General features: G+C 32.1%; 5 protein-coding genes across 5 annotated transcripts in view; 2 read left to right on the top strand and 3 right to left on the bottom strand.

Moving 5' to 3' along the window:
• LOC108732840 (decaprenyl-diphosphate synthase subunit 1) overlaps positions 1–14,644 on the bottom strand; it is a 72,185-nt gene extending 57,541 nt beyond the window's left edge. The window contains exon 1 of the mRNA XM_025976615.1: positions 14,411–14,644. Coding sequence (XP_025832400.1) covers positions 14,411–14,620 — 210 coding nt within the window. The 5' untranslated portion in view covers positions 14,621–14,644. The remainder of the gene's footprint in view (positions 1–14,410) is intronic.
• On the top strand, positions 14,500–15,546 carry LOC108732839 (39S ribosomal protein L32, mitochondrial). Its single transcript, XM_018463822.2, has 3 exons — positions 14,500–14,796; positions 14,889–15,134; positions 15,196–15,546. Exons 1-3 carry the CDS (start codon positions 14,700–14,702, stop codon positions 15,456–15,458), a joined length of 606 nt encoding a protein of 201 aa, XP_018319324.1. The 5' UTR covers positions 14,500–14,699; the 3' UTR covers positions 15,459–15,546.
• A 233-nt stretch (positions 15,547–15,779) lies between these two features.
• LOC108732792 (protein spindle-F) lies at positions 15,780–17,148 on the bottom strand. The gene is made up of 2 exons (XM_018463756.2): positions 16,305–17,148; positions 15,780–16,241 (listed from the first exon to the last, which is right to left on the bottom strand). The coding sequence occupies exons 1-2, from the start codon at positions 16,999–17,001 to the stop codon at positions 15,913–15,915; spliced, it is 1,026 nt and encodes a 341-aa protein (XP_018319258.1). The 5' UTR covers positions 17,002–17,148; the 3' UTR covers positions 15,780–15,912.
• A 359-nt stretch (positions 17,149–17,507) lies between these two features.
• LOC108732794 (non-homologous end-joining factor 1-like) lies at positions 17,508–18,725 on the bottom strand. The gene is made up of 5 exons (XM_018463758.1): positions 18,392–18,725; positions 18,139–18,333; positions 17,950–18,088; positions 17,761–17,896; positions 17,508–17,705 (listed from the first exon to the last, which is right to left on the bottom strand). Exons 1-5 carry the CDS (start codon positions 18,530–18,532, stop codon positions 17,588–17,590), a joined length of 729 nt encoding a protein of 242 aa, XP_018319260.1. The 5' UTR covers positions 18,533–18,725; the 3' UTR covers positions 17,508–17,587.
• A 270-nt stretch (positions 18,726–18,995) lies between these two features.
• Positions 18,996–23,153, top strand: LOC108732791. The gene is made up of 8 exons (XM_018463755.1): positions 18,996–19,173; positions 19,230–19,654; positions 19,729–19,992; positions 20,290–21,174; positions 21,234–21,393; positions 21,485–21,633; positions 22,606–22,818; positions 22,881–23,153. The coding sequence occupies exons 1-8, from the start codon at positions 19,080–19,082 to the stop codon at positions 23,115–23,117; spliced, it is 2,427 nt and encodes an 808-aa protein (XP_018319257.1). The 5' UTR covers positions 18,996–19,079; the 3' UTR covers positions 23,118–23,153.
• The last annotated feature ends 763 nt before the right edge of the window (positions 23,154–23,916 follow it).

Here is a 23,916-nt window from a genome sequence, read left to right as displayed (position 1 = left end):
ATCCGCCATCTTGGATCCTATTTAATCAAAAACAAATAAGATATAAATTCATTTTAAAATAATCAGAGATAAATACAGTTAACTTCAAAACTTATTTTCTTCGAGATCACTTCTCGTAGAGGGAAATTTGTGTAGAATTAACAAATATTAATCACGAGGAATAGTTTGTGTGTGTGTGTGGGGGGGGGGGGTAAGCTTGCTTTTTTAACGTAATATTTGTTAAAGAGTCGCTGAAACTATGACAGCGTAACGAACGGGGATAGGAGTTCCAAAAACGTGAAATTCTGAGTTACGTATTTTATAGACGACTTTATTTTATTTTATGACTTTTGAGATCGCAAAGTCGAAATTTTGTACAAATTATGACTGACTAATCCTATTAAAACTGGATGTTTTCGTTGAAGATCAATTTTCGCGGTTAATTTATTATTGTCTTCTATGTACATGCTTATTGGCCTACGAGGCCAAAATTAACGGATCCGGAACAGAAGAATGATATTTAATAATTCAACGTCTGGCAACATCGACAGACTTCCGTTTTCACTGTCCGCCACAGGCATACAAATAAACGTGCGCATACAACGAATCCGCTTATGATCGTAAGTAAAACCTGCGCGGTCAATCGCATGCCGCGAAAGAAAGTAACAGCGACGGTTGCTTGGCACGGCCTACTTTAATCGTGGTCCGCAAGGCCACTCTCACCATCGTCCTTCGCGAACGCCACGCTGCCTCTACTACCGCCGTCAATGGGGAAAACATCATCGTGACTTTTTACTATCTGAAGGACGAAATAACGGATGTTCCTGTTTATAATACGATCAATACGTTTTCAACTGTTATTTTCTGATACTAAGTAATACCAATACAAGATCGTTAAAACACATAGAGCATCCACTGTTACACACATTATTATTATTTTGTATCGAGTTTTGATAGATACCATGAGACTAATTAAAATTCAAGAAAACTTAAAACTATAAATAGAAAGATTATTAACATCGCAGAAACAAAACGTAATTTCACTAAATCCAAATCTGACTTTTTTGAAATGTTAATATGACAAAATAGTTAGTTTCCGTTTGAATGTTTATATTAATTCCAATCATACCTATACATAAAAAGTTTTAACTGACTATAACCCAATGCTTAATTGCGGATTTAACTTTTCCAAGAAGTGCCTACTGATGATGTAGAAGACTTACTCACCCTAATGGGTATACAATAACAAACTATATTGAGCGAACATGTGCTTGGACCACCTCCAAAGATTATATTATTGATAGAAATTTCGAATAATTAATAGACTATATACCCAAAATGAATCATTATAGTAAAAACGTAATGCCAATGCAGAAGCGATTCTCCTGGATGTATTCGCAATAAATATACGGTTATTTTTTACAGTAATCAGTTGGCAGCCTTGTTGCCTGAACGACAGGATTGCTGCGGTGTTTGCCTTTCCATATTTGTGTTTGCTACCGCATTTCTTTGATTTGGCAAACCATTTTATGTAATTGTCAAGTGAAGGCAAATTAGGTTAAGTAATATCGCAATTTGCCATTATAATCCATGCAGTTTTGAGTAAAGGAAAAAGAACAACATGTCTGATACACTGAAGGAAAGCAAACGTCCTTGGAAAAAGTGTGCCAAAATTTGGATACAATAGTGTCACCACTTGGAGACAACATGAAGCTATTAGCGCTAATACGTACACATATGGAGCAGCATGTATCAAATATATGAAAGATTTTCTCTAAATTTCTAAACACTGTTTTCAAAGGTATTCGTTCTTAGTCTGAGAGAATTTTTAGGCATATAGCGAATATAAAGATAGGAGACGAAAAATTACGAAAAGTGGCTGATTTTAAATATTTAAGAAGTCAGATAAGGCAAGACGGAAGGAGTTGTAGGGATATAAAGCAAAGGATAGCGCAGGGTCGTGTCGCCTTTGATAAAAAGAAGTCACTTCTTTGCTTGCGAACGGTTAATTTAGAAATTCGAAAAAGATTGTTAAAGGTGTATGTTTGGAGCATGGAGTTGAACGCGTGCGAAACATGGACAGTGGGCGCGGCGGAAAAGAAAAGGTTAGAAGCATTCGAAAGGTTGTGTTATAGGCGAATGATGAGGATAACGTGGGTAGAAAAGGTTAGAAATGAAGAGGTATTGGAAACAATAGGAGATCAGAGGGCTCTATGGAAGTCAATAAAGAATGGGCGAGACAGGTTGGTAGAACACCTTCTTAGGCATGAAGGTCTAGTCAGAGACATATTAGAGAGAGAAACAGGAGTTAGGAGGGGTAGAGGTAGACCTAGGTTAGATTACTGTTCGCAGATAGTTAAGGATGTGGGCTGTTCTAGTTTTAGGGAAATGCGAAGTTTAGCTCAGGATAGGAAAGAGTGGAGTGTCCAACCAGTCTTAGGACTGTCGACCTTATGACGATGAAGTAGAATTGACTAACAATAAAAGTAAATGTGTCAATTTAAAATAACGTTAAAGAGTGACTCATAAAAATGAGCGCTTGTTAAGACCAAACTGTGTGCGATTCTTAGCAACAATACGGTTCTTTAAAACATTGTTAAATGTTAAACGACATTAGCATTTCTTATGCTTTGCATTATCCATGGTAATAAATACGTACTAATGCATTTGCACGACATATTACTTTATGTCTTATGACATAATTCACGTAAACTACTTTTATTACATTACTTACCATTAAGAATAAAGTAACTGCAAAAATATAATGAACATATGATGCTTATTAGAAGCAACGGAATGTCTACGAGTGTTGTAATAACCGGAAGTATTAACAAAACAGTTGGTCTTTGACAAAAAAAGACGAGACACCAAGTTTGTAACTTCTATATTACACTCCACCCAAACAGTTATGTAAAAAAAGCTCCAGGCTTTTCAGAAAGTATGAGAAAGCGGAAGAAAAATTTGTTTCCCAATATCGAGGAGTGGCAATTCGGTTTCCGGAAAATCATAAAAATATAAAAAAAAATACGGACATGCGAGTACGATTCGTGCCCTCGAGGTCGTATGACATCACTTATATTAATGCGTTAATGGTATTCCAATAGAACGCTTTTCGATTCCATTGCTAGTTCTTCCTTCATGGGGCGCCAGCAGTCTATACAGATTTGGATGCTACACATATTAATGGATTTTAATGATTGAGAAGTTGATTGTTACACGTTCTAACAATCATCATCATCATCAGTCTTAAGATTGGTTAGACACGCACCTCCACTTTTCCCTATGCTGAGTTAATCTTCGTATATAGATACCTAAAACTCCGATCCTTAGCTATTTATGAACAGTACGCTAATCTAGGTCTACCTCTAGTCCTCTTAATTTCGGATTATGCTTCTAAATGTCTCTAAATAGGCCTTCATGCCTTGAGAAGATGTTAACCAACCTATCTGGCCTACACCCTTGACCTTCCATAGTGACCTCTGTTCTTCTTTCTGATACCTCCTCATTTCTAACCTTCTGTATAGTTGGGATGTCCGCAATAAAACTGTTGCATCTGCTTTCTTATTTCAACTTACTAACTAGACTAGAGTGAATGCTGACAGAACGCCTATTTTTACTGACAGAAACATAGAAAAGAGATGTCAAGTAGGGATTGTAGCGGACTCCAATAAAGAAAGAGGTACACCAACTGCAGATGCTGCCAGCATTGAACTTTAAAGAAAGTTCAACATTCTAAGGAATTTAGGAAAACAAAGAAGCTTGTTTAAAGATATAATTCCAACCAGGCAGTTATAAAGCCGACCCTGATCTTTTACGTACCTAACCTGAGCAACCTTTAACCGCTGTACTCTACTACTCATGAAGCATTTCCTAACTTAACAAGAACGTGTTCAACAAGCAGCAAATGACTATAGCCCCATGCGGAAACAAGACANACCCCTAACAGCTGTACCGCTTTGTCTGTACTACTCACGAAGCATTTCCTAACTGAACAAGGGCGTGTTCAAAACGCAGCAAATGACTACAGTCCCAAGTGGAAACAATAAGGAAGATACGTCCATTCTCACAGATAATTTATTGCAAACTTTGCCAATTCTGATCGTCTTTACTATATTCACGCCGGTATCCTCAACATTCGCCTGTAACACCACATTTCGAAATTATATCATAAATGAATACAATATTTAAATTCATCATGCTCGAATTAGTAGTAATATGGTCGCCTCAAATTGAAGAAAAAGTTTGACATGGCCCCCCTCTCTCTTGGGAAACAGCTTGTCGTGGAATCGAAACCGTCAGGGATGACGCTTCTCTGTCAGTTTCTACGATAATAATCTCAGACCGGTCATCTCTATGGACTTTGCATTAGAGCGACGTTTTTTAATTGAATTAAAAGTCAACGAAACTTTTTTTTCAATTTTAAACATATAAAATCGGATTCTGACTAATTCGAGCATGACAAACGACGATATAATTCCTTTTGATAAAATTTCAACATTTTTCACTAAACAACGTCATATTAGAAAGAATGTTTCATATTCTTATTAAGCGTGCTACAATCAATAGAAATTCACTCATGAATCATGCAAAACAAATAAGATTCAGCCATAATAATCAAATCAATATTAGTCAGCGGAAAAACTATCCCTGGAATATGAAAACGTCCCCTTCAAATATTACTTCATCATCATCATAAGATCGTCGGTCCTAAGACTGGTTGGACACGCACCGCCACTCTTTCCTACCCTGAGCTAATCTTCGCATTTCCTTAAAACTAGAACATTCCACATTCTTAACTATTTGCGAACAGTAATGTAACCTAGCTGTACCTCTACCCCTCCTAGCTCCCGTTTTTGCCTCTAATAGACTAGACCTTCATGCCTGAGAAGGTGTCCTGCCAACCTATGTCGCCTATTTTTCATTGACTTCCATAGAGTCCTCTGTTTTCCTATTCTTTATAATATATCTTCATTTCTAACCTTCTCTATCCACGGTATCCTCATCATTTCGAACGCTTCTAACCTTTTATTTTCCGCCGCGCCCACCGTCCATGTTTCGCACCCGTACAACTCCGCGCTCCAATCACACACTTTTAACAACCTTTTTCAAAATTAGCCGTTCGTGAGCACAAAAGTGACTTCTTTTCATTGAAGGCGACTCGACCCTGCGCTATCCTCTGCTTTATATCTCTACCACTTAATGAAAGACAAATTTACATCTTTGACTAGAAACAATAAATCAAATCATCAAATTTGGTTGATATAACCGACTGTTCACTATTTCCTTTGTTCATTACAATTGAATTCTAGTATATTTAACAATCAATGTTTTCCTCTTTTAGAAATAGATTTGAACTGATAAATATCTGATTGATATTATTAATTAAAACATTGATATTACTGATACTTATGGCTTATAAAACCATTACATGTACTTTTCATTGACTATGCAATTGTCCAACATTCAATAGATTATCCAATTGAGTGCACAAATATTTTGCAGCAAATATGGTTGCACTCGTAAAGAATAATGGAGTAAAATTATTAAAATTATCCGGTAAATTTGGAACGGCGTTTGTGCATACTTATACGGTATCTTAAATGAGAGTGGTTCTAAATACTTTCGCGTTAAAAGAACAAACTTGAGCGCAAATGTACAGTTGACACACTTACTACAATCAGAATCAGAAGAAAAAAAGACATATTCAGCATATATGAGCGAAAACCAGATTGGAAGTCTTGCACAATCAAACCGACCGGTGCATATATACCCTCTCGTATTTGTAGCAAGTAAATTTACGTCGAATATTTAACTAGCGTTCGCAGCAATTTAAATACAGAATTTTGAGAGAAATCTTCAAGCAAATATGACAAAGAAAAACAGTCGTTTAACGTTCCATTGTTTATTAAAGAGCAACTGGAAAAAAGAAATTGAAGAATACGAAATTGACTTTAGCGTTGACGCTATATTATCGGTATATGTACTACAGATTTATTAATTTCTTGTTTCTTTATAAAAAGGTGAAGTATTTTTTCGCAACTCGGAGAAAAGAACACGTAAATACTTCTACCGTAAAGGGGCAAAACAAAAATATTCTTCAGAATGTGACGATGTTATCCAAATGAGATATTAAAAAACAAACTTTTGGTTGTTTCATTCTCACCAAGACGAAATCAGAACTGAAAAGATTAAAAGATTATCTGTGCAATATTACTGCTCCAGCACTTGCCTAACAAAACCACAAAAATACTTTGATCAGGGCAGATGGACCCGAAATCGAACATGTGTCTTCTTGAGTGCCAAGCATAGGTCTAAACCTCTACGCATATGTCCTAGCAACCTATCTCAACTATTTGTTTTTAACTTCCATAGCGTCCTCTGTCGAACTCTTTCTAATACCTCTTCATTTCTAACCTTCTATATCCACGGTATCCTTATCATTCGCATATAACACCACATTTCGAACGCTTCTAACCTTTTCTTTTCCGCAGTGCCCATTGTCCACGTTTCGCACCCATACAAAACCATGAGCCAAACATACACCTTTAACAATCTTTTCGGAATTTCTAAATTAACAGAAGTGACTTTTTCTTGTAATCTTGCGCTATCCTTTATTTAATAACTCCTTCCATCCTGAATTATCTGACTTCCTAGATACGGAATTCATATTCACTCTTTTTCTACTTTTCCTTCCCTTGCATACCAATATTTTTATTTTACTGTTATTTATTTTCCTACCATATTGTTTTGTCAATATCCCTTCCACTTTAATACCTCAGGCTATCTCTAACTCTTTCTTGGCAGATGCTGTATTATCTGCAAATCTTTCGCCCCTGTATATCTATTCCTAAAGTTATCCTACCTTTAATGATGTTTATCGCGTCTTTCTGTCTGACTCCCTTCCTAATATTTTCTTCTTCATGTTCTATAACTGCATGTTGCTCTTATATATATATATATATATATATATATATATATATATATATATATATATATATATATATATATATATATATAAACTATATACCTTTCACTATTCTATCTCTGTATCTCATTTTTAGGTATATTTAACATCCTGTGCCATGTTTTTCTAATGTATGAGTCCTGTGAACACGCTCTTTCCTTCTTCTATCGTTTTCTCTAATGTTACCCGTAAAGCTAAGATGATCCTAGACGTTGCTCTATTTCCTCTAAACTCAATTGGTCTTCTAAATAGCTTTTCCGCCTTTTTTTCCGTCCTTCTCTGTGTAATTGTATTAGTTAAGATTTTCCATGCTTAGGAAATTAAGCTAATTATTTTAAATTTCTCGCATCTATCAGCGTCTCTCTTTTTTGGTACGGTCACTACCGTATTCCTCCGGGACTTTTCCTGGCTCGTATATGTGGCTAACTAGTCTAAATATGCGATCTCTAACCTCTAAGACTGCATGTTTTATCCTGTATCCTATCTATACCTGGTGTCTTAAAATGATTTCTAAAGGGGGCGGTTGTTCGGGAAAGGTTGGAACCTCTACTTTAGATGGTCATTACATTTAACTAATTCTGTTATATCTTGAAGTTAATATTCGATTAGGAAAACTATTTCATAGTGAACGCATTTTATGTGCCGTTTTCGTTGTTTTTTTTATATTCATAGGTAGGTATAGCAACGCTCACTTCGATTATTTCAAAAGATACGACATCAGCACACGTACCTTTAATAAAAGAAAGTTACAACAATTATCGTTTACACCATAATTATATATCGTTTAATTGCTGTCGGAATACAAACGATGATGCGGTGTATTTGTAACGCGGGGCATAAAAGGTGTGTAACTATTTCGCTAACACCTGATGGCCTATACGTATCGCATAAATTAAGTTAAGCTTCTAAAAATGTTAAACAACAGAAAGCATGCAGAATGGAAAACAAATTTTTTTAAAAAGCGTACCCGTTAAATAGTTGGCGTTGAATGAGCTGCTACAACGTCATCTGTTCCTTGAAAATTTGTTTAAAGCGGACTCACTGTACGAAAACAGTAGAAAGTAAGACGAACGATGCTTTCTACGATTTTGTTTTATTTTTTTGTTTGTATCAATTATTATTTAGTCATCTGGCATCTTTTATTAATCAGAACAAATTTCTTATTTGTTAATATCACTTATGTTTAGTATTCGAAAATGTGAGAGATGTAAGCATACATTTTGAATTTTGAATGCATTCATCAAAATAATTTCAGGTACATCTAGCACTTGGTAAAGATGTCAATATCATAAAATTAAAACTGTTGAGATGTTGGGAAAAAAAAACTTGAAAAGTTTAAAATTTAGAACAAAAGCTAGACATTTCGTAAATGTCTGACGGATTAAAAAGCTGCTAGTTTAAAACATTTGTATATCTACATTAATATGCATATGCATATATGTAGATCGATTTGCCCTTCTGAATTAAGAAACGTCTTATGACGTTTAAAAATTTAAATTATTAAAAAAAATGAAAACCCCGACTGAACTTTTTTGAGTTTTGTGCGACTCTGCACTCATTTTTAATGCATATAAAAAGCAGAAATTTAATTTGGTATGAAAATCAGTTAGATACATATTAGAAGCAGAAACAGGAGTTAATAGGGGTAGAGGCAGACCCAGATTAGATTAGTGTTCACAAATAGTTGCAAAAAGGATGCGGAATGTTCTAGTTTTAGGGAAATGCGAAGATTAGCTTAGGATAGGAAGAATGGAGGTAAACGTCTTTAGGACTGACGACCTTAGAGGTATTTATGTAACATTGTAAAAATTATTAACTAGGAAAAAAAAACGTTGAATTTGAATTCATTTATAGTTACATAATAAAGTAGTCAAATAGTCATATTTTGTATAATTATAATAAATTACTATTGCTCATGGTGTCTTACAAATTGTTGTATTATACTCAAATTAATTTTTAGATGTTTCGGTTGGAGTATTCTGTTTTTATTGTTTCTATATTTAATATGAAATTATGTCAGCTTTTGTGTTTTATACGTTTTTTTTTTTGCTATCCAAAATTTTATGTTATCCGGTTTGATGTTTGACATATATATATATATATATTATTACGTGACCACATTGTTGTAAACTTAAGTTTCATTAAGTTTTAACAATTTCAAACGTATGTCTCTAACTCGTTTTCCCTTCATAAATAAATCCTCATGGCAAAGCCTAAATACTCACGCAACACTTACCCCACTTTATTATTGAAGGCAAATAATTAATTATACCAAATACCTAACAATAATTTTCCGATATCAGTTGTATAGTCGGCTTGCATTTTTGTATTTGTAATTAAATATAGATTGGCAATATGCTGGCCCATTGTTACTTTAAAGGAACCATTTGTTACAAGAACGTTTATTATTATTATTGTTATTATCATTACCTAATTAATACTACGTATAATAAAATAGGAAGTACATTATAGTCAAAAGAATAATGCAGGAAATCGGTCAGCATGTTGTATATGTACACCTAATGTAGCATTATATGCATGTATGTACGAATAATGTCTGCCATTTTACCTGTTACCTTACGAACGCGCTAACCCACCATAATACGAACACCTCGGTTATTAGATAACAAACGGCTTTTACCTAGTTTCACAAACAGATATTAACAAGAACGACGACAAAAGTGTTGATTACATCATTGAAAAACTTCTAGATATCGTCAACCGTTTGCCGACATACGTATAAAAAAACAAAACAATTGTAAATGCCTAAACCGCCATATTAAAAAGCTTTCAAAATTCATACCACGTGTTTATTATCGCCAGCGGTCTTCAAGCTAATAGAGCGAAATTAAACTTGCGCTTAAACAAAACACTTTTAATGACGTTTTAAAGTAATTTAAAACAGTTGGGTGCACGAAGGAAGCTGAATAGTTAACAATCTTTTCTAGCATAGGGATTTTATTATAATTTCCTTTGTTTTACTAAGTGCTGCAAAATCCTGAATCTAGTCTGTAGTGCGGTACTTAGTATTCTCAGTGAAAAACATAACGAATAGTGTAGCAATTATTATTTATTACCTTATTACAAATTTAGAAAACTTTAAAGATGGCGCTAGCTAGCATTTCAGACGTAAAATGGTACTTCATTTGGACGTCCGGGCGAGGACTACCTCGGAGGATATCATCGGACTTCTCATACGTCAAGAATCTTAATTAGAATCTTACTGAGAAAATTGGAAAAAAGGGTAGAAGGAATTTTATGTAATGAAAAGAAATCGTCGATTTTTGATATTTAGGAAGTCAGATAATAAAATCGAAAGATAGAAAAAACGGTAGAGATATATAACATGTTTGAAGCACGGCTCTGTATAAGTGAGAAACGTGGACGGTGGGCGCTTAGAGATAAGGTTTTAAAAAGAGTAGGGAATAGAGGGCGTCATGGAAGTTAATAAAAAATAGGAGAAATAGGTAGGTAAGGCATCTTCTCAGGCAAAAAGAGCTAGTCAGAGATGTACTGAAAACAGAAAGTAGAGTTAGATATTATCGCTCTGGTTTTCAAAAAACGCGAAGATTGACTCAAGATAAGCAGAAGTGGGTGAAGGGCTAGTTAGAAACATACCAAGAGAAAAAACAGGGCTTAATAGGAGCAGAGTTAAACCTAGATTAGATTACTGTCGCTCTGATTTTAAAGAAATGAGAAGATTGGCTCAAAAAAGGAAGAAATGGAGGTACCCAAAAGCAAAGCCTTCGGGAAAAAGATCGTATGATGACGATTATAATTTCCTTTGCTTTATGAATGTAGCCTGTGGTTGTATTCTCACTGAAAATCATAACGATTACTGCAGAAAAAATATTACTTTACTACTAATTTAGAAATAACTCTTTTTACGTTTCCTCTGGGGGACTTGACAGGTATTCAGAAATCAGAGTATTATACAGTACAACTAAAGGAATTATTAGAACGCAACACAAGTACAACCCTTTTTGTAGTTTTAGAACTATTTTTTCAGTCACGAAAAAGCGTTACGGTCTCGTGGAGAGGGTAGACGGTATATTGCGTGGTCCGAGGCGGCAGCGGCGAAAGGAGAGAGGGCAACGGCTGTATTAGATGGATATAATGCGCAGCCGCGCGGAGAGCGAGGAGTCTGCTAGAGTCCCTGCGGCGTGTGCTGTGCTCAGCTGTCGTTTTCTTACCTCTGCTCTCCACGTGGCTGGGCATCATTGCCTCTATTTGCGGTCTGTGTAAAAACCAAATCATAATTTGCAGTAAACCGGTGAAAACGAAATGTGTGCTGGGACACATAGTAGAAGTAAAACTTCAACGGACAAGTGGAAAAACGTAAAAACAAAATTTTTACTTGAAGTTTTACGGGTAGGTTTTCAAGTACATTAACAATCTGCCCGTAAAACTTACGATTCGTTTTTCCACTTGTCCGTTAAAGTTTCACTTCTACTATATGTCCCAGCACACATTTCGTTTTTTTATTTATTTAAAGATGGCGAAACCATGTCCCCTCGGTATCTGATTACGTTAACTAACTAACTCATTCTGTTTTGCACAAGAGCTTTGAAAATACTGGGCCAGCGCCCCCCCCCCCTAGTTAATTATTCGTCTAATAAAAAGTCGAATGCAAATAAAAATAATTTTTTAATACTATCCATTGTGAATTCATTTGAAATAAATAAGTGCCTGCTGCTTCAGTTTGATTTAAAAAAATCCTTGCTCCACTTTATAAGCTTCCTTTCTAGAGCCAAGTTTGCCAAATTTCGCACATAATAATTTAACAAATCTACCTGCGCGCGTGCTTTTATGATTTCATTTGTATGTGTAAACATATTCAACAGGCTGCATAAGAAACCGACGTGTGTAGTAGTAGTTTTCAATTGTTACATCACACATCCAGAGTTACCTACATATCCAACGATGTTAATGATGAGTATGTTTCTGTGTTATAATGACCCACCGATTTGTTTAGTACCATTACGGTCAATGACAGCCATGCGAAATGTTTAACAACCTGGTAGAAGTGGGTGGTTAATTCGTTGTGCAATTTGTTTCAATTATAAAAAAAAACGGCACGTTTTGCAACCGCTTCGTCAATTATGCCATATAAGTAGTACAAGATCATTGTCAATTTTTTAATATGGAATCTAACCAATCTATTTGTAATAAAAACCTTTCCATATCAATTATCTATGATACGATAACAACGTCGAGAAAAATGAAGTCAGGATAATCAAATTAACGGTAAGCGTAAATGAGACATTACGAAATAAAATTTAAACAGCAACAGTTTTTCCTAACTTGAGTAGTGGATAAAAGATTGAAAATGAATCTTCACATTAATATATATAGATAGCTTTATAATGAATAGAAAGACATATTCTCATAAAAAGTAATAATGTAAACGTATCTGTGCAGATAATATGCGAATATTAATTTAACTTTCAAAATCGTAAAAAAATACCTTCAATGTTAAGGAGTTCCAAAAAATAAGTACTCACCACATAATTTTCATAAGTCCTGAAACAATTTTAATGTACTTAATTATAATCGAAAATTTAATGAACGAAATGTATTCTCCAAGCGCATTGAGAATAACTAACGATATATAATGCATCGAAATGGTTATTAGGTCGGTGGCCATTTAAGTGAGCAATTAAGAAGTAGAACAAATTGTACCTGAATCTCCTTAAGGAATGCGGAAGTGAACAATGTTAGACGCCGCTTAATATTGGAAATAAAAGAAGTAACTACTTAGACTATTTTTTAACCGAATTAAATGCTGTTTTCACCAAATCTTTCGAATTTTGGCATTGATTAGGTAACTACACCAACACAAACATATAATCCCGATTTACATTCAATTAAGTGGGAAAGGTTTTAAAATAAGTCATTAAAACTTATAACAACCACCATTAAGTACTACAAAATACTCTAAAAATTGTTATATCTAGTACAAAAGTTAAGTAGTTGCAGATATAGACACACACCATAGGTGAAACTCGCGAAATGCTCATCTCCAAGGATTCGAATTTTATAACGCAAAAAAAATCACGAAAATACTTATATTTTAGACACACAATCTTCTATATTTTATTTTATTTTATACTGAACCATTAAGAACTGCTAGGTTTTTTTATATGAGTATAAACCATCTGCCGCATTACTCCATTACATAATGTGTACTTAATTCATTAATCTTTATTTGTCAATTATGAAAGTTTTACAATTTATTTTTTAAAAATACCTATAACATTAATTTACACTATTTTAAAGTATTTGTTTCTTTATTCGCTCATGCATGTACATCAGTCTTCAATTAGTAGATTAAATTTTCTCTAAAATAATATTTAATTGTTTACTTTCGATAATTAATTAAAAAATAAAAACACAATTAACAATTTGTTTAAATATGTGCAAAATAGAAATAAAAACTAACGAGAAGCAGACTTCTTTAATTTTTATTTCTCTGAAAGTAAACAGTTTGCATTTTGTAGCTTCTTACGATGAAAATATATTTTTAAATTGATTCCAATGTTGAGCGATAGCACATTAATATTGGAAAGTATAGAAAGATGTCAACTTTTATTTTCATATTTTACTTTTAATTAAATTGTCGTATGTAAATTATAGATAATTTGATAGAGATTTGAAAAATTGCGTCAATATTATGTCTAATACCGTTACTTAAAAAGATTTGTCAAAAAATTTAAAAGTTTATCTAATATGGGTTTAGGTATTTAATAACAATACGGTATTGTTCGTTTCTACAAGATTCACCTGTTGCTGTTCCACCCTATTTATCTATACATAAACTCGAAGACATAAAAGTTGCGCATTTTTATATTGATATGAAGTGAATCTTGTAGAAAACGAACAAAAGTATCCAGAAGCGGTCAATGAAACGATAACGGCAAAGATGTTCGAAGAAAGTAACGCAAAAGTCAGTAAATGAGAAAGTTACACAAATTATACTCACATACAAGTTTTATACAACTAGATCCGCTTGGTAGCCTACTTTTCGAACTTAATTAATAATAAGAAAATCTTTGTTTACATCGGTAATTTACTTCGCTCTTATTTATCTTTACATACTACAACATTTAAATATTATGTCATTATTAACTGAAAGCATGATGGCCAAACAAATAAAAAAAAAAGAATAATGTACAATTTCATTAAACAAAGCAGAAACACAATTTAATTTTAAAAATATCCCAGTATCGCCATCTATTCAAGTATGACAAAACTATTTTTAAATATTTTGCCGCTAAATCACTAATTTTAAATTTTTACCACCAATCGCGCGATTTGTTTTGTGGCAAAGGTTAGCAATTGCGTAATCTTATTGTTGGAAAACTTACTTTAACCCTTTACAACCCCTTATTTCATGTTTTAACTTAAGAAAATGGAATTCATTAATTTAACAAATCAAATAATTTAATAATATAATAATAGTCTTACCTGGCATTTCTGTGAATTATTGACAGTAATAAAAGCCGGAAACCCTTTTGAGCGCACGCAAGTCGAATTATTCCTAGTTATTTGTGATAGATGTCCTAACTGACACAGTTTTTCTTGCACTCGTACACAAAGCCTAGCGGACCCTAAGCAAGCCATCGTCAAGACTGTTGTGAAGCCGCGATTATTCGCCGCAACAAGAAAGCACCTCATCGCACCACACTTGACCGCTTTGTAGTCCCACTACGGATAAAACGACTAGTGGAACGAACAGTTTGGGAATGAAACCGTGATGGCTGTTGTTGCATTTCTAAAAAGTTTTGGCGAAGTTTTCCAGCGGAATGTAGACGATCTCATCAGGTTAACTTTATTGAGAAGGTTTCCGCCAGGTAAAGTTTGTACTCAAAAAATTACGTAATGAAGTGCTGCTTCTTGATTGATTTAGCAACACGCTGTCACTTAACCTCACTTTTCTTGACAGATTACTGTTTATCTTTTGTTGAAAATGAGGAAATTTACTATAAGCCCCAAACAAAAAAATTTAACTTGAAAGATCTCCTGAACGATGCATTTCTTTGGGCAGTACCGAAAAGTAGAAGGACTATTGAGCGAAGACATAAACGAAGATATGGTATACCAGGGTATCATTTAAAATTAATTCTGCCCAAGACCAATTTGCAAGTTTGTAATGTTTGTGGTGACGATCATGAAATTGGGGTTCTGTGCCGTGAGTAAATTTCTCACTTTTAATATTTACATGTAGTATTAATGTTCTTTGTATTATGCAGCAACATGTTACAAAAAAGTAATGGATGAAACTAAAGAAATGAAAGACAATATCCAAAATGAATTAGGATTACAACCTGTTGAGAATGAAGTAGTGGTGCTTTATGAAGGAGAAAAAGATGAGAAACCAGCAGAAACCTGGCAAGGAAAAAGAATTGTTGAAATGAAAAAGGAAAGACCTTCCTGGTTCAGTAGAAATTTATTACAAAAAACTACTCAACAGCCTGCTACTACAAAAGATGTGAAGCCTTCAGATTTAGGGTGAATTATAATTAATAGTTTACAACTAGTTTTTTACTATTCTAGTTAGTTAAATTTTATGTCAATTTAATAAACGTAGATTTAAAGGTTTACTTTTTTCTAATTTTCTGAATATGTTGCATGGAGAATAAATTTTTTGTATTTTATCCTTTCCAAGTCAAAAAATTTCCAAAAATTATTAATTTTCAATAGGATGTCCGCAATAAAACTGTTGCNCTTCCTCAAAGGTACAAGATTATAGATTTTTTTATATTTTAAATTATGTAACAGGTTTAAGTTTTGATTTTAATAATTCAAAAAATCCAATACTGGATAAAAACTATTAAGGAATTATAAAAATATGTTATTTTAAGAATGCTTTTTTTTAAATAATGCAATGGTTTAACATACAAAAAATAAACATCACCTATTTACATTCATCAATTTGCTTAAAAATATATCATTGCTTTTATTAACAATCAATTAACAATATTTTCTATAAAGTGAGCTTCTACATGGTGCTGGAACTCTAGAAAGGGCACTTTACTTCCAAAAATCTCACAACACATGGGGCAAATCTTATCCACCTCTTGACTAGCATCTTTTTTTATGTTATTCAACTTAGCACCGGTTACTGTAAAAAATTTATTATCTATAAATGTACTAGAGTTTTCTGGTGTGGCCCACTTTGATAAACTTTCCAGTTGAAGTTGCTCTTCATAATCTGCTACTTCCAATTTGGGAAAAGAAGTGAGAGTTGACTTACTATCTGTTTTTAAAACTGCCTTTTGACACTTCTTACAGTGAGCTGCAAAAGAAGGAAAATAAAAGATAAATAGACCAAAAAAAAAAGTAATATAAAGATGCTTACTGTTTATTTGTTGTATATTTTTTAAATTTTTCTGTAATTCATCCTTCTGCTGTAATAATTGAATTTTTATATTCTTAAGTTTGTCTATGTGGATTTCAAAATTTTTGTTGCTTGAATTGTTATCATCTTCTATCAAATATGAAAATCCATGCTTGTTTTCCAAATTGAGTTTTCCGTTTTGTAACTCGGCCATTTCTGAACATTGCAGTTCCAATTCAGATTTCTCTTTAGCAATACTGGATATCAATTTAAGAGAAATATCTTCTAAATCTAAACTAATTTTACCATTTATATCAAGAATATTGTCAGATTTATCATCTTCAGAATCTTTACTACCTCGAAGTTCAGAGTCTTTAGTAAAATTACCACTAATTGTGTTAAGCTTTGAGTCTAAAGATTGTTTAAGATACATTAATTTGGTTAATCTTGCCCACAGGTGTTTATTTTCATTTGCAACCATCGCAATATTATTTTGTAATTGTTCTTTTTGTTCTGTCAGTTCAGTTACCTTTTGGCGTAATTTCCCAATTTCTGAAACAGAGCTGCAATTGTCTTCTTCCGAGCTGTTTATTTTCATTCGGAGTTTAACGTTCTCGTCCTCTAACTGGGTTAGTCTCTCCTGAAAGTGTTGACATCGCTCTTTGAGAGTATGTAAAGCTACTTGTAAAGCATATTGAGATCCGATAGACTCATCCATTTTATCACTTACTATCGTCTCCAGTTTAAATATATACTTGCAGATTACTTATTAGGTTATTATAGTCTAACAAATATAATAAACTCATAATCAAAACAAAATTATCAAAACAGCCATAAAACAAGACGTCAGTTTGACAACCATAGATACGAGTTGACAACTTACTATAACCAAGCAAATCATAATTTTTGGGTAATGGCTCTAAAATCAGCCAAATAATGTCTCTGCAAACAATTCCGTTTACTTAATAAAATATTTTCTGACATTTGAGGTTTATCTAATTACCTAAACAATGTATTTTTTGATAAATTAACAACTAATTTGATACCACGACCTAAAGTTTTCATATATACTTTAAAGATTTAAAGTATGAATATCTATATTAATACACGAACGTTGAAATTTCTAAAACGTTTTTGCGGCTGATATTGTAAAAGGCGGTAAATGAAACTCATCATTTTACTATTTGTCTAAAAGAAGTCCATAATTATTAATAATGAAACATATTCATTAAAAATGTTAATATATTGAATTTAAAAAATTGTTTTCAACTATTATATCAAATTTGGCTTTCTGTTTCAATAATTCATTTTTTTGAAGTCTCTGCCCCATAAAATGCAATTCCAGCACCTTTTTTTACCGGTGGCTTATATGTTGGAACCATTCCCCGTTTAAGTTTTGTTGTAATACTTGCAGGAATCACTCTACAAATAAATTGTTTAGAAAGAGCCATTAAAAAAATAAAAATTGATTAAATACTTAGAAGGTAGTTCAATTCCATACTTAGAGGACATTTTTTCCCAAAAACTTCTTCTATAAAATACATCTAAAAGTAAGTTATCAGGTGGTTTATCAAAGGCAACCTTTCTGAAAAATTTTTCAGTTACCAGAGATTCTGAAAAAAATAATATAAATAACACACTCACTGAGGTTAAACATGTTTCTTACTTTTAGACAATTCACCAAATTCAATTTCATATTCATGAATTTGTGCATCTTTCTTTTCAAGTAAATCACACAACTGGCTTTGGCATGATTCCAAATGTTGAACAGTTAACATTAAAGGTATTATTAATCCTTTAATTATCTTCAAAAGAAGGAATTAAGGAGGATCGTTTTTGTCTTTTTAAAACTTACTGCATTTTTTGGTAGTGAATTAAGGGGCAACTCAAAATTAATAGTAATTCCATCACATTTAGACTTCAATCCAATATGAACATCATCGCCTTTTTTAATTATTTTTATTTCATTATCAGGAAGATCCTTTACCAAAGAAGAAACGTGTTTAATGATACTACTCAATTCAAAAGAATCTAGATGTGGATTTAAATCCTAAAAATAAATAGTTTTTAGGTTAGGACTAAAAACTCCAACGTTTTGCTGCAATTGCCTGAAACTTCTTCATAAATTCTTTTGTAGATAATTTTGCCTCCCACAAATCTTCTAAATTTGTTAATTGCATATGCATTCCATCTTTAAACAAGAATTTTATCAAATAAACTTTGTCATCCGAGGAAATTGTCCGCCACATTTTTTAAATTTGCTTGGCGGTATCACTTTTTTTGGAAACAATTTAATTTTCTCTTAAAAATGTAACATTCTCCTGGAATAGGTATTTTTCTAGTTCAACTGATTTGTTTTACAAATATGATACGTTTGACTTTGCCATAAATTGGCAATTTATTAATAAATGTAAACAATAAGATGTAAACAAACAATGTAAACTGAAATAATTTGTTTTATAAATTGTGTCTCTATACTGTTAATACATAGTGGACCGTGAATATTTGTAATTTTTATACTTTCCAATCCTTAGTTTTTAGAACGAAATATCAAATCTAGTTTTTGCTATATATACCAACTCTCCTATTTTATTTCATATACCAGTTTTTTAAATACATCGAATAAATTTGGCATTATGTTCACCAGTCTTGTATACGGGATCGTGTGAGCTTTAGACACTATTTATATTAACTTATAAAATGGTTAAAAATTTGTAGGTTATATATTTGAAAAGCTTAGTCGGAAATAAAAGAAAAGTCGAAGATTAACATTAATAACAGTAATAATAAATTAGTATGAATTCTACGGATGATTTTCTTTATTTACAAATGCTTTTATCAAATGTGATTAAAGATGTTGGACCACTTATAGACTTGAAATTTAGAGGAGGTAACCAATCATAATGCAAACCTATTTAAACAAATTGTTATTAATTTAACTTACAGGAAAGGAAATCGAGCTATTTTCCATTTCAAATTCTGTAAAGGAGTACTTGTCATTGAAAACATACATTAAAAGCAGTCACATTGAATATAAATTTCAACAAAATGTAAATAACATAGTTTTATGCCTTATAGTTAACACAGACTTTGAAGACAGTTCTTTTAAAAATCAGGAGTCTGTTGTTCATTTATTGAACAGTATTCCACCTCTTTCTAAATGTGTTTTAATAAGTATATTGGTGGAAGTAGAGTTATCAGAATGTCTTCCAAAAATTCATAGTTTACTTTCTCCGAAAGTTATATTGGAAATGGTAGATGAATTTATAGTATTTTCCAAAAGAGCTCTTCCTCAAAAAAGTTTACCACCAGCTGTTAACTTTTTGAAGACGATAATTTTAGTTTTTTCTCTTATTGATGACAATTTTCAGGTAAATATTTAATTTAAACTTCCTTTAACTATTTATAAAGAATATTTGCCACCTTTGTAGTCTTCTTTTTACAGAATAAAGAAATTCTAGAAAGGCTAACGGATGCGGGAGTAGAAGTTGCAAGAGGTGTTGGAAGAGTTAATCCAGATCTAATAGAGGGTTGGACTTCAAAACGTGTTTACAGTCATATGGGATACACTTTAATAAATTTATTAAGACTTCTATTAGTTTGTAATGAAGAAAGTAATCTATTAAGCAAGTTAATTAATGGTTTAATTTCTGCAAGTATATTTATTATGAATGCAGTATCAGTCGATGTATTTTGTATCTGGGCAGAAGTAAGTTTTATTTCTTTCTTTGTTATTTCTGTTGCTTTATATTTTAACTGTAAAGGAGTAGGGTCGATGAGAGTAGATTATAGAAAATCATTTCATAATTTGAGTGACATCTTTATTTATTCTAAATGAAATATACCGATAATAATGAAAAAATATCAACCAATAAAAATATACGTAATTATTTTTTTAGGGAAAATATCACTCATTCCTGCAAGGGACATTTATTTTTATTGACCGTAGTCTTTTGTAATATTGGTTACTAAAACTTGTTTTATTGTTTTTGAATTTTTATTTTAGATTACATTTGAGGGACACCCTCTTCAAACTGTTATAGCTTTTGAAGCATATAATGTAGTTAATAAATATAATTCGTATGGTCCTGCCAAAAAACTTGTTCACATGTTGTCGACGATTTCCCGAAAACCGAAAAGTTTGCGAGAAATCATTCTAGAATCAGATGTGGAAAGTATCGTCGATAGAGTTGGCGACACCGATTCAGAACCAGATATTCAAAGACAATGGTTCGTTGCATTATTAAATACCGATGTGTTTTCTAATAAAAAAGCTACAAAGTGTTTAAAACAGTACACACATTTGTGCAACGATGAAGACGTATTTCGTATTTTAAATTTAAGTAGAAACTACACTAGTAAAGAAGTTAAACAAGTCGCATTGAATTGCGCTAAGAATTTAGAACCATCAAAATTAAATATTATAATAACCAGATTCTTTTATGAATATGGGGTGAATTCAGATTTGTGTATAGTTGATAATATTGAGGAGAGTTTGAAAAAAGTTTTGGGAAGAATTAAAGATGAACAGGACGAGTCTTCCATAGCCAATGACATTTTAATTTTAATATTACAAAGTCCAGAAGAAACACTGGAGGTTTTATTTATGGAACGTCTCTATAATGTCGAATATGCAAATAAATTAAGAGACACTTTTAGATATATAAAATGTGTAGCCGAAGTAAATTCCATTTGGTTTAAAACTTTTTCGAAAATGTTTTCTGTAACAAGGGAAACGTTGCCGAATTATACAAACTTTGTGAATACCTTGATTGAATTGGAATATATCTCTTTTGCAAAATATTCTGAAGATTTTTTGGCTCCAAAAATTGATGATTTAGTCTCAAAAACGGACTACGAAAATTTATTAACAATTTTATACTTATTACACGTAAGTATCAAAAGTTGCTTTAAACGTTAATTTCGGAATTGACATTTTTTCCTTTTTAGGGTATTGAACATATTGATGGTAAAAGCTGTAAATTTCTTACAACAGTTTTAAATGCTTTAAATAAAACGAGATGTAAATTTCTTGAATTTTCGTGTGTGAAACAAAACTGCGCTAAATTGATTGTAGAGGTTTTGAATAGAATAATTTTCAGTGGCAAAGGTAATAAACATTACCTTCGGTTAATGTACTTATTATAGTGACATTTAGGTTCGTCACACAATTTTTTTAATGAGTTGTGTTAAAATTGTAGTGACAAATGATGAAATTCAAGTAGAGAATTTGGATAAAATAAACCGATTTTACTTAGACTGTATTAAGATTCGAAGGGACTTTTTGACATATATATTTCCAAATGTTGAGTCATTGGAGTACAGTGAATGGATAAGTCGACTGATACAGGTAAAAATGTCTAATATTTAATAATAATTTTTCTTTTCTTTGCATGCCATAAAGGTTTTTGTAAATTGCTTCTTTTGTATTACAGTTATCTTTAGATAATTTCTTTTAAAGCTAAAAACTAAAACTAATTTTTCAATTTCCCAGTCTTCTATTACATATACTATCTAACTGTAGATTTTTTTATATAATACTTCACACGTTTTTATTCTATGCCTTATATTATTGTTAGACCTGCTTTCTCTTTCATCCTTGCATCTACCTCTTAATTTTTCAATTATTAAGTTTCACATATCTTCTAGCATATCACCCTTCCATTCATTTATTCATAAACATTTTATCTCTTCGTTTTGCAGCCCTATTGCTTCTTTGCAGTATAATAGGAGAATCAGCATCTCGGTCGCTTCATATGTTTAATCTAGCCCATATCTCCCTATATTCATCTTTTTATTCATAAAGCTTTGGTATTAAGCGAATAAATCGCAGGGTATTCTAATTCTGCAGCAGATTAACATCTTTAATTTCAATATCATCCTAAACTTATATAATTATATGGTCCATCCTACCATCTATCAGCTTTAATTATGTACTACAATTATATTACCAGCGAACACAGGTGTGATAGTTTGTGCTCGCTAATTTTACCTTGGTGATACGTAGTAGCACTGGTAGATGGCGGTGCAATGATGAAATTAAATAAAAAAATAATTCAAATATTAACTGTTTCAATTCGAATTATTTCTAATTCTATAAAAACAAAATAACTTCTTAATAATATATGGATTAACTGCTAAAAAGGTATACACATTTCAGTTTCATAAATTATTGTATTGTAAGTAGAATTTGATATTGCTGGATATTCCTTATATACCTTTCTGCCTACCTGGACAACCTTTTCCTAACTATGTTAAACTTGTTGAAATGTTTAGTATTGTTTGACCAAAGATATTTTAAACTTTTTAATTTTTCCAATAGCTTTTGCCTCAGGGTGTGGAAATTGAATGGGAAGATAGTTTTAAAACTGTGAAATCCATTAAAGGTTTAGATAAAGCTGCGGAGATGTTTACTGATGTTCTTTTGTTGCTTTGCCAATTAGTTGATAGTCAGACTGATAAGGAGTCTGAGCAAGCTAGAAACTCGTCAGCCGGACTGAAATATTACTTAGAACTTTACAGTACTACAATAAAAGTAAGTTTTTGGTGGATACACTTTACAACAACTAATTAAAGTAATAAATGTTTTGTTTTTAGAAGTATTTATTTTGTGATAACAGTATAGAAATGGGGAAAGTTGGATGTAAAAATGTGTGTCGCCTTTTAAAGTATATACCTGATGATATAAAGGAGGAAGAAGGTTTAAAACTTATAGAAACGTTACCAGAAGATGCTCTTAAGAAACTCACCAACGACGAGTCATTTGTTTATTCTTTAGCAGCCATAGACAACAGGAAATTATCACAAATTATTGCAAAAAGAATGATTTCGTAATTGTTGTAGTTTTTTAAATAATTTTAAGTGCTTTAATAAAAATAAAAAGAAATCGCACATACATTTGTTTATTTTAAATAACGTGCCCAATTAAAAAATATCAATAACAATACAATTTTGTAACAGAGAAAAGAAAACATACGTTTCCAAACAACTGTAATACTTGCTTTACTGTGGACATATAGGCCCTAATTTCCCCACATCCCCAAACAAATGAAGGGAGGACATTTGAGGCACTACAATCCCCTCATCAGCTTGGAATACTAAGACAGTGGTCTAAAATAATTATTAAGACTACAAATTAAGTGATCTTAATAAAACTAATAGTTAGAGATAGTTTTCTGAAGAAGAAAACAGCATTACTTTCGAAACGTCTATTGAAATATATAGACAGCTTGGTAACCAGTTTGAAAAAAAAACTTGCTAAAGTAATTACTTTATTGCACAGTATTTGTGTTTTTTTGTAAATATTTAAGTAAGTGGCCCATATTTGTGAAAGTTGGCGAAAACATTTACCTAATCCCTTGAAAAGACTAATAAAAAATGGAAATGAAGTTTTCGGATGATGATGCTTTCGAAACGTGTTAGTTAATTATTATTTTATTACAATATAATGTAATTAGTAAATTCGACAGAGATACGTAATTTTTTTGATACTATAATTTAAAGTCGACACAAACTAAATTAATAAGTACTCATTTACAATTACAACTGCATTAATTAATTCTCAACTTCGTTTATTTAAATTTGTAAATTTTCGCGCTTACATTAGCAAAAGTTGGCTTTGAAACCCTGAGGT

The sequence above is a fragment of the Agrilus planipennis genome, unplaced genomic scaffold, assembly GCF_000699045.2.
Source record: "Agrilus planipennis isolate EAB-ADULT unplaced genomic scaffold, Apla_2.0 scaffold68, whole genome shotgun sequence".
Taxonomy (NCBI): domain Eukaryota; kingdom Metazoa; phylum Arthropoda; class Insecta; order Coleoptera; family Buprestidae; genus Agrilus; species Agrilus planipennis.
The sequence above is the reverse complement of the archived record's forward strand: the minus strand, read 5'-3'. Positions and strand labels throughout refer to the sequence as shown.

Bases quoted from the DNA above. Each gene is read 5' to 3' on its own strand.
- LOC108732839 (XM_018463822.2), top strand. From the start codon at position 14,700: ATGGCTGTTGTTGCATTTCTAAAAAGTTTTGGCGAAGTTTTCCAGCGG. The intron at 14,797-14,888 runs GTAAAGTTTGTA...TTTTCTTGACAG, and splicing joins ATTGAGAAGGTTTCCGCCAG to ATTACTGTTTATCTTTTGTT. The intron at 15,135-15,195 runs GTGAGTAAATTT...TGTATTATGCAG, and splicing joins TGAAATTGGGGTTCTGTGCC to CAACATGTTACAAAAAAGTA.
- LOC108732792 (XM_018463756.2), bottom strand. From the start codon at position 17,001: ATGGATGAGTCTATCGGATCTCAATATGCTTTACAAGTAGCTTTACAT. The intron at 16,242-16,304 runs GTAAGCATCTTT...CTTCTTTTGCAG, and splicing joins AAATATACAACAAATAAACA to CTCACTGTAAGAAGTGTCAA.
- LOC108732794 (XM_018463758.1), bottom strand. From the start codon at position 18,532: ATGTGGCGGACAATTTCCTCGGATGACAAAGTTTATTTGATAAAATTC. The intron at 18,334-18,391 runs GCAATTGCAGCA...ATTTATTTTTAG, and splicing joins AATTTATGAAGAAGTTTCAG to GATTTAAATCCACATCTAGA. The intron at 17,706-17,760 runs GTATTTAATCAA...ATTTATTTGTAG, and splicing joins GGAATTGAACTACCTTCTAA to AGTGATTCCTGCAAGTATTA.
- LOC108732791 (XM_018463755.1), top strand. From the start codon at position 19,080: ATGAATTCTACGGATGATTTTCTTTATTTACAAATGCTTTTATCAAAT. The intron at 19,993-20,289 runs GTAAGTTTTATT...TTTTTATTTTAG, and splicing joins TATTTTGTATCTGGGCAGAA to ATTACATTTGAGGGACACCC. The intron at 21,634-22,605 runs GTAAAAATGTCT...TTTTTCCAATAG, and splicing joins GGATAAGTCGACTGATACAG to CTTTTGCCTCAGGGTGTGGA.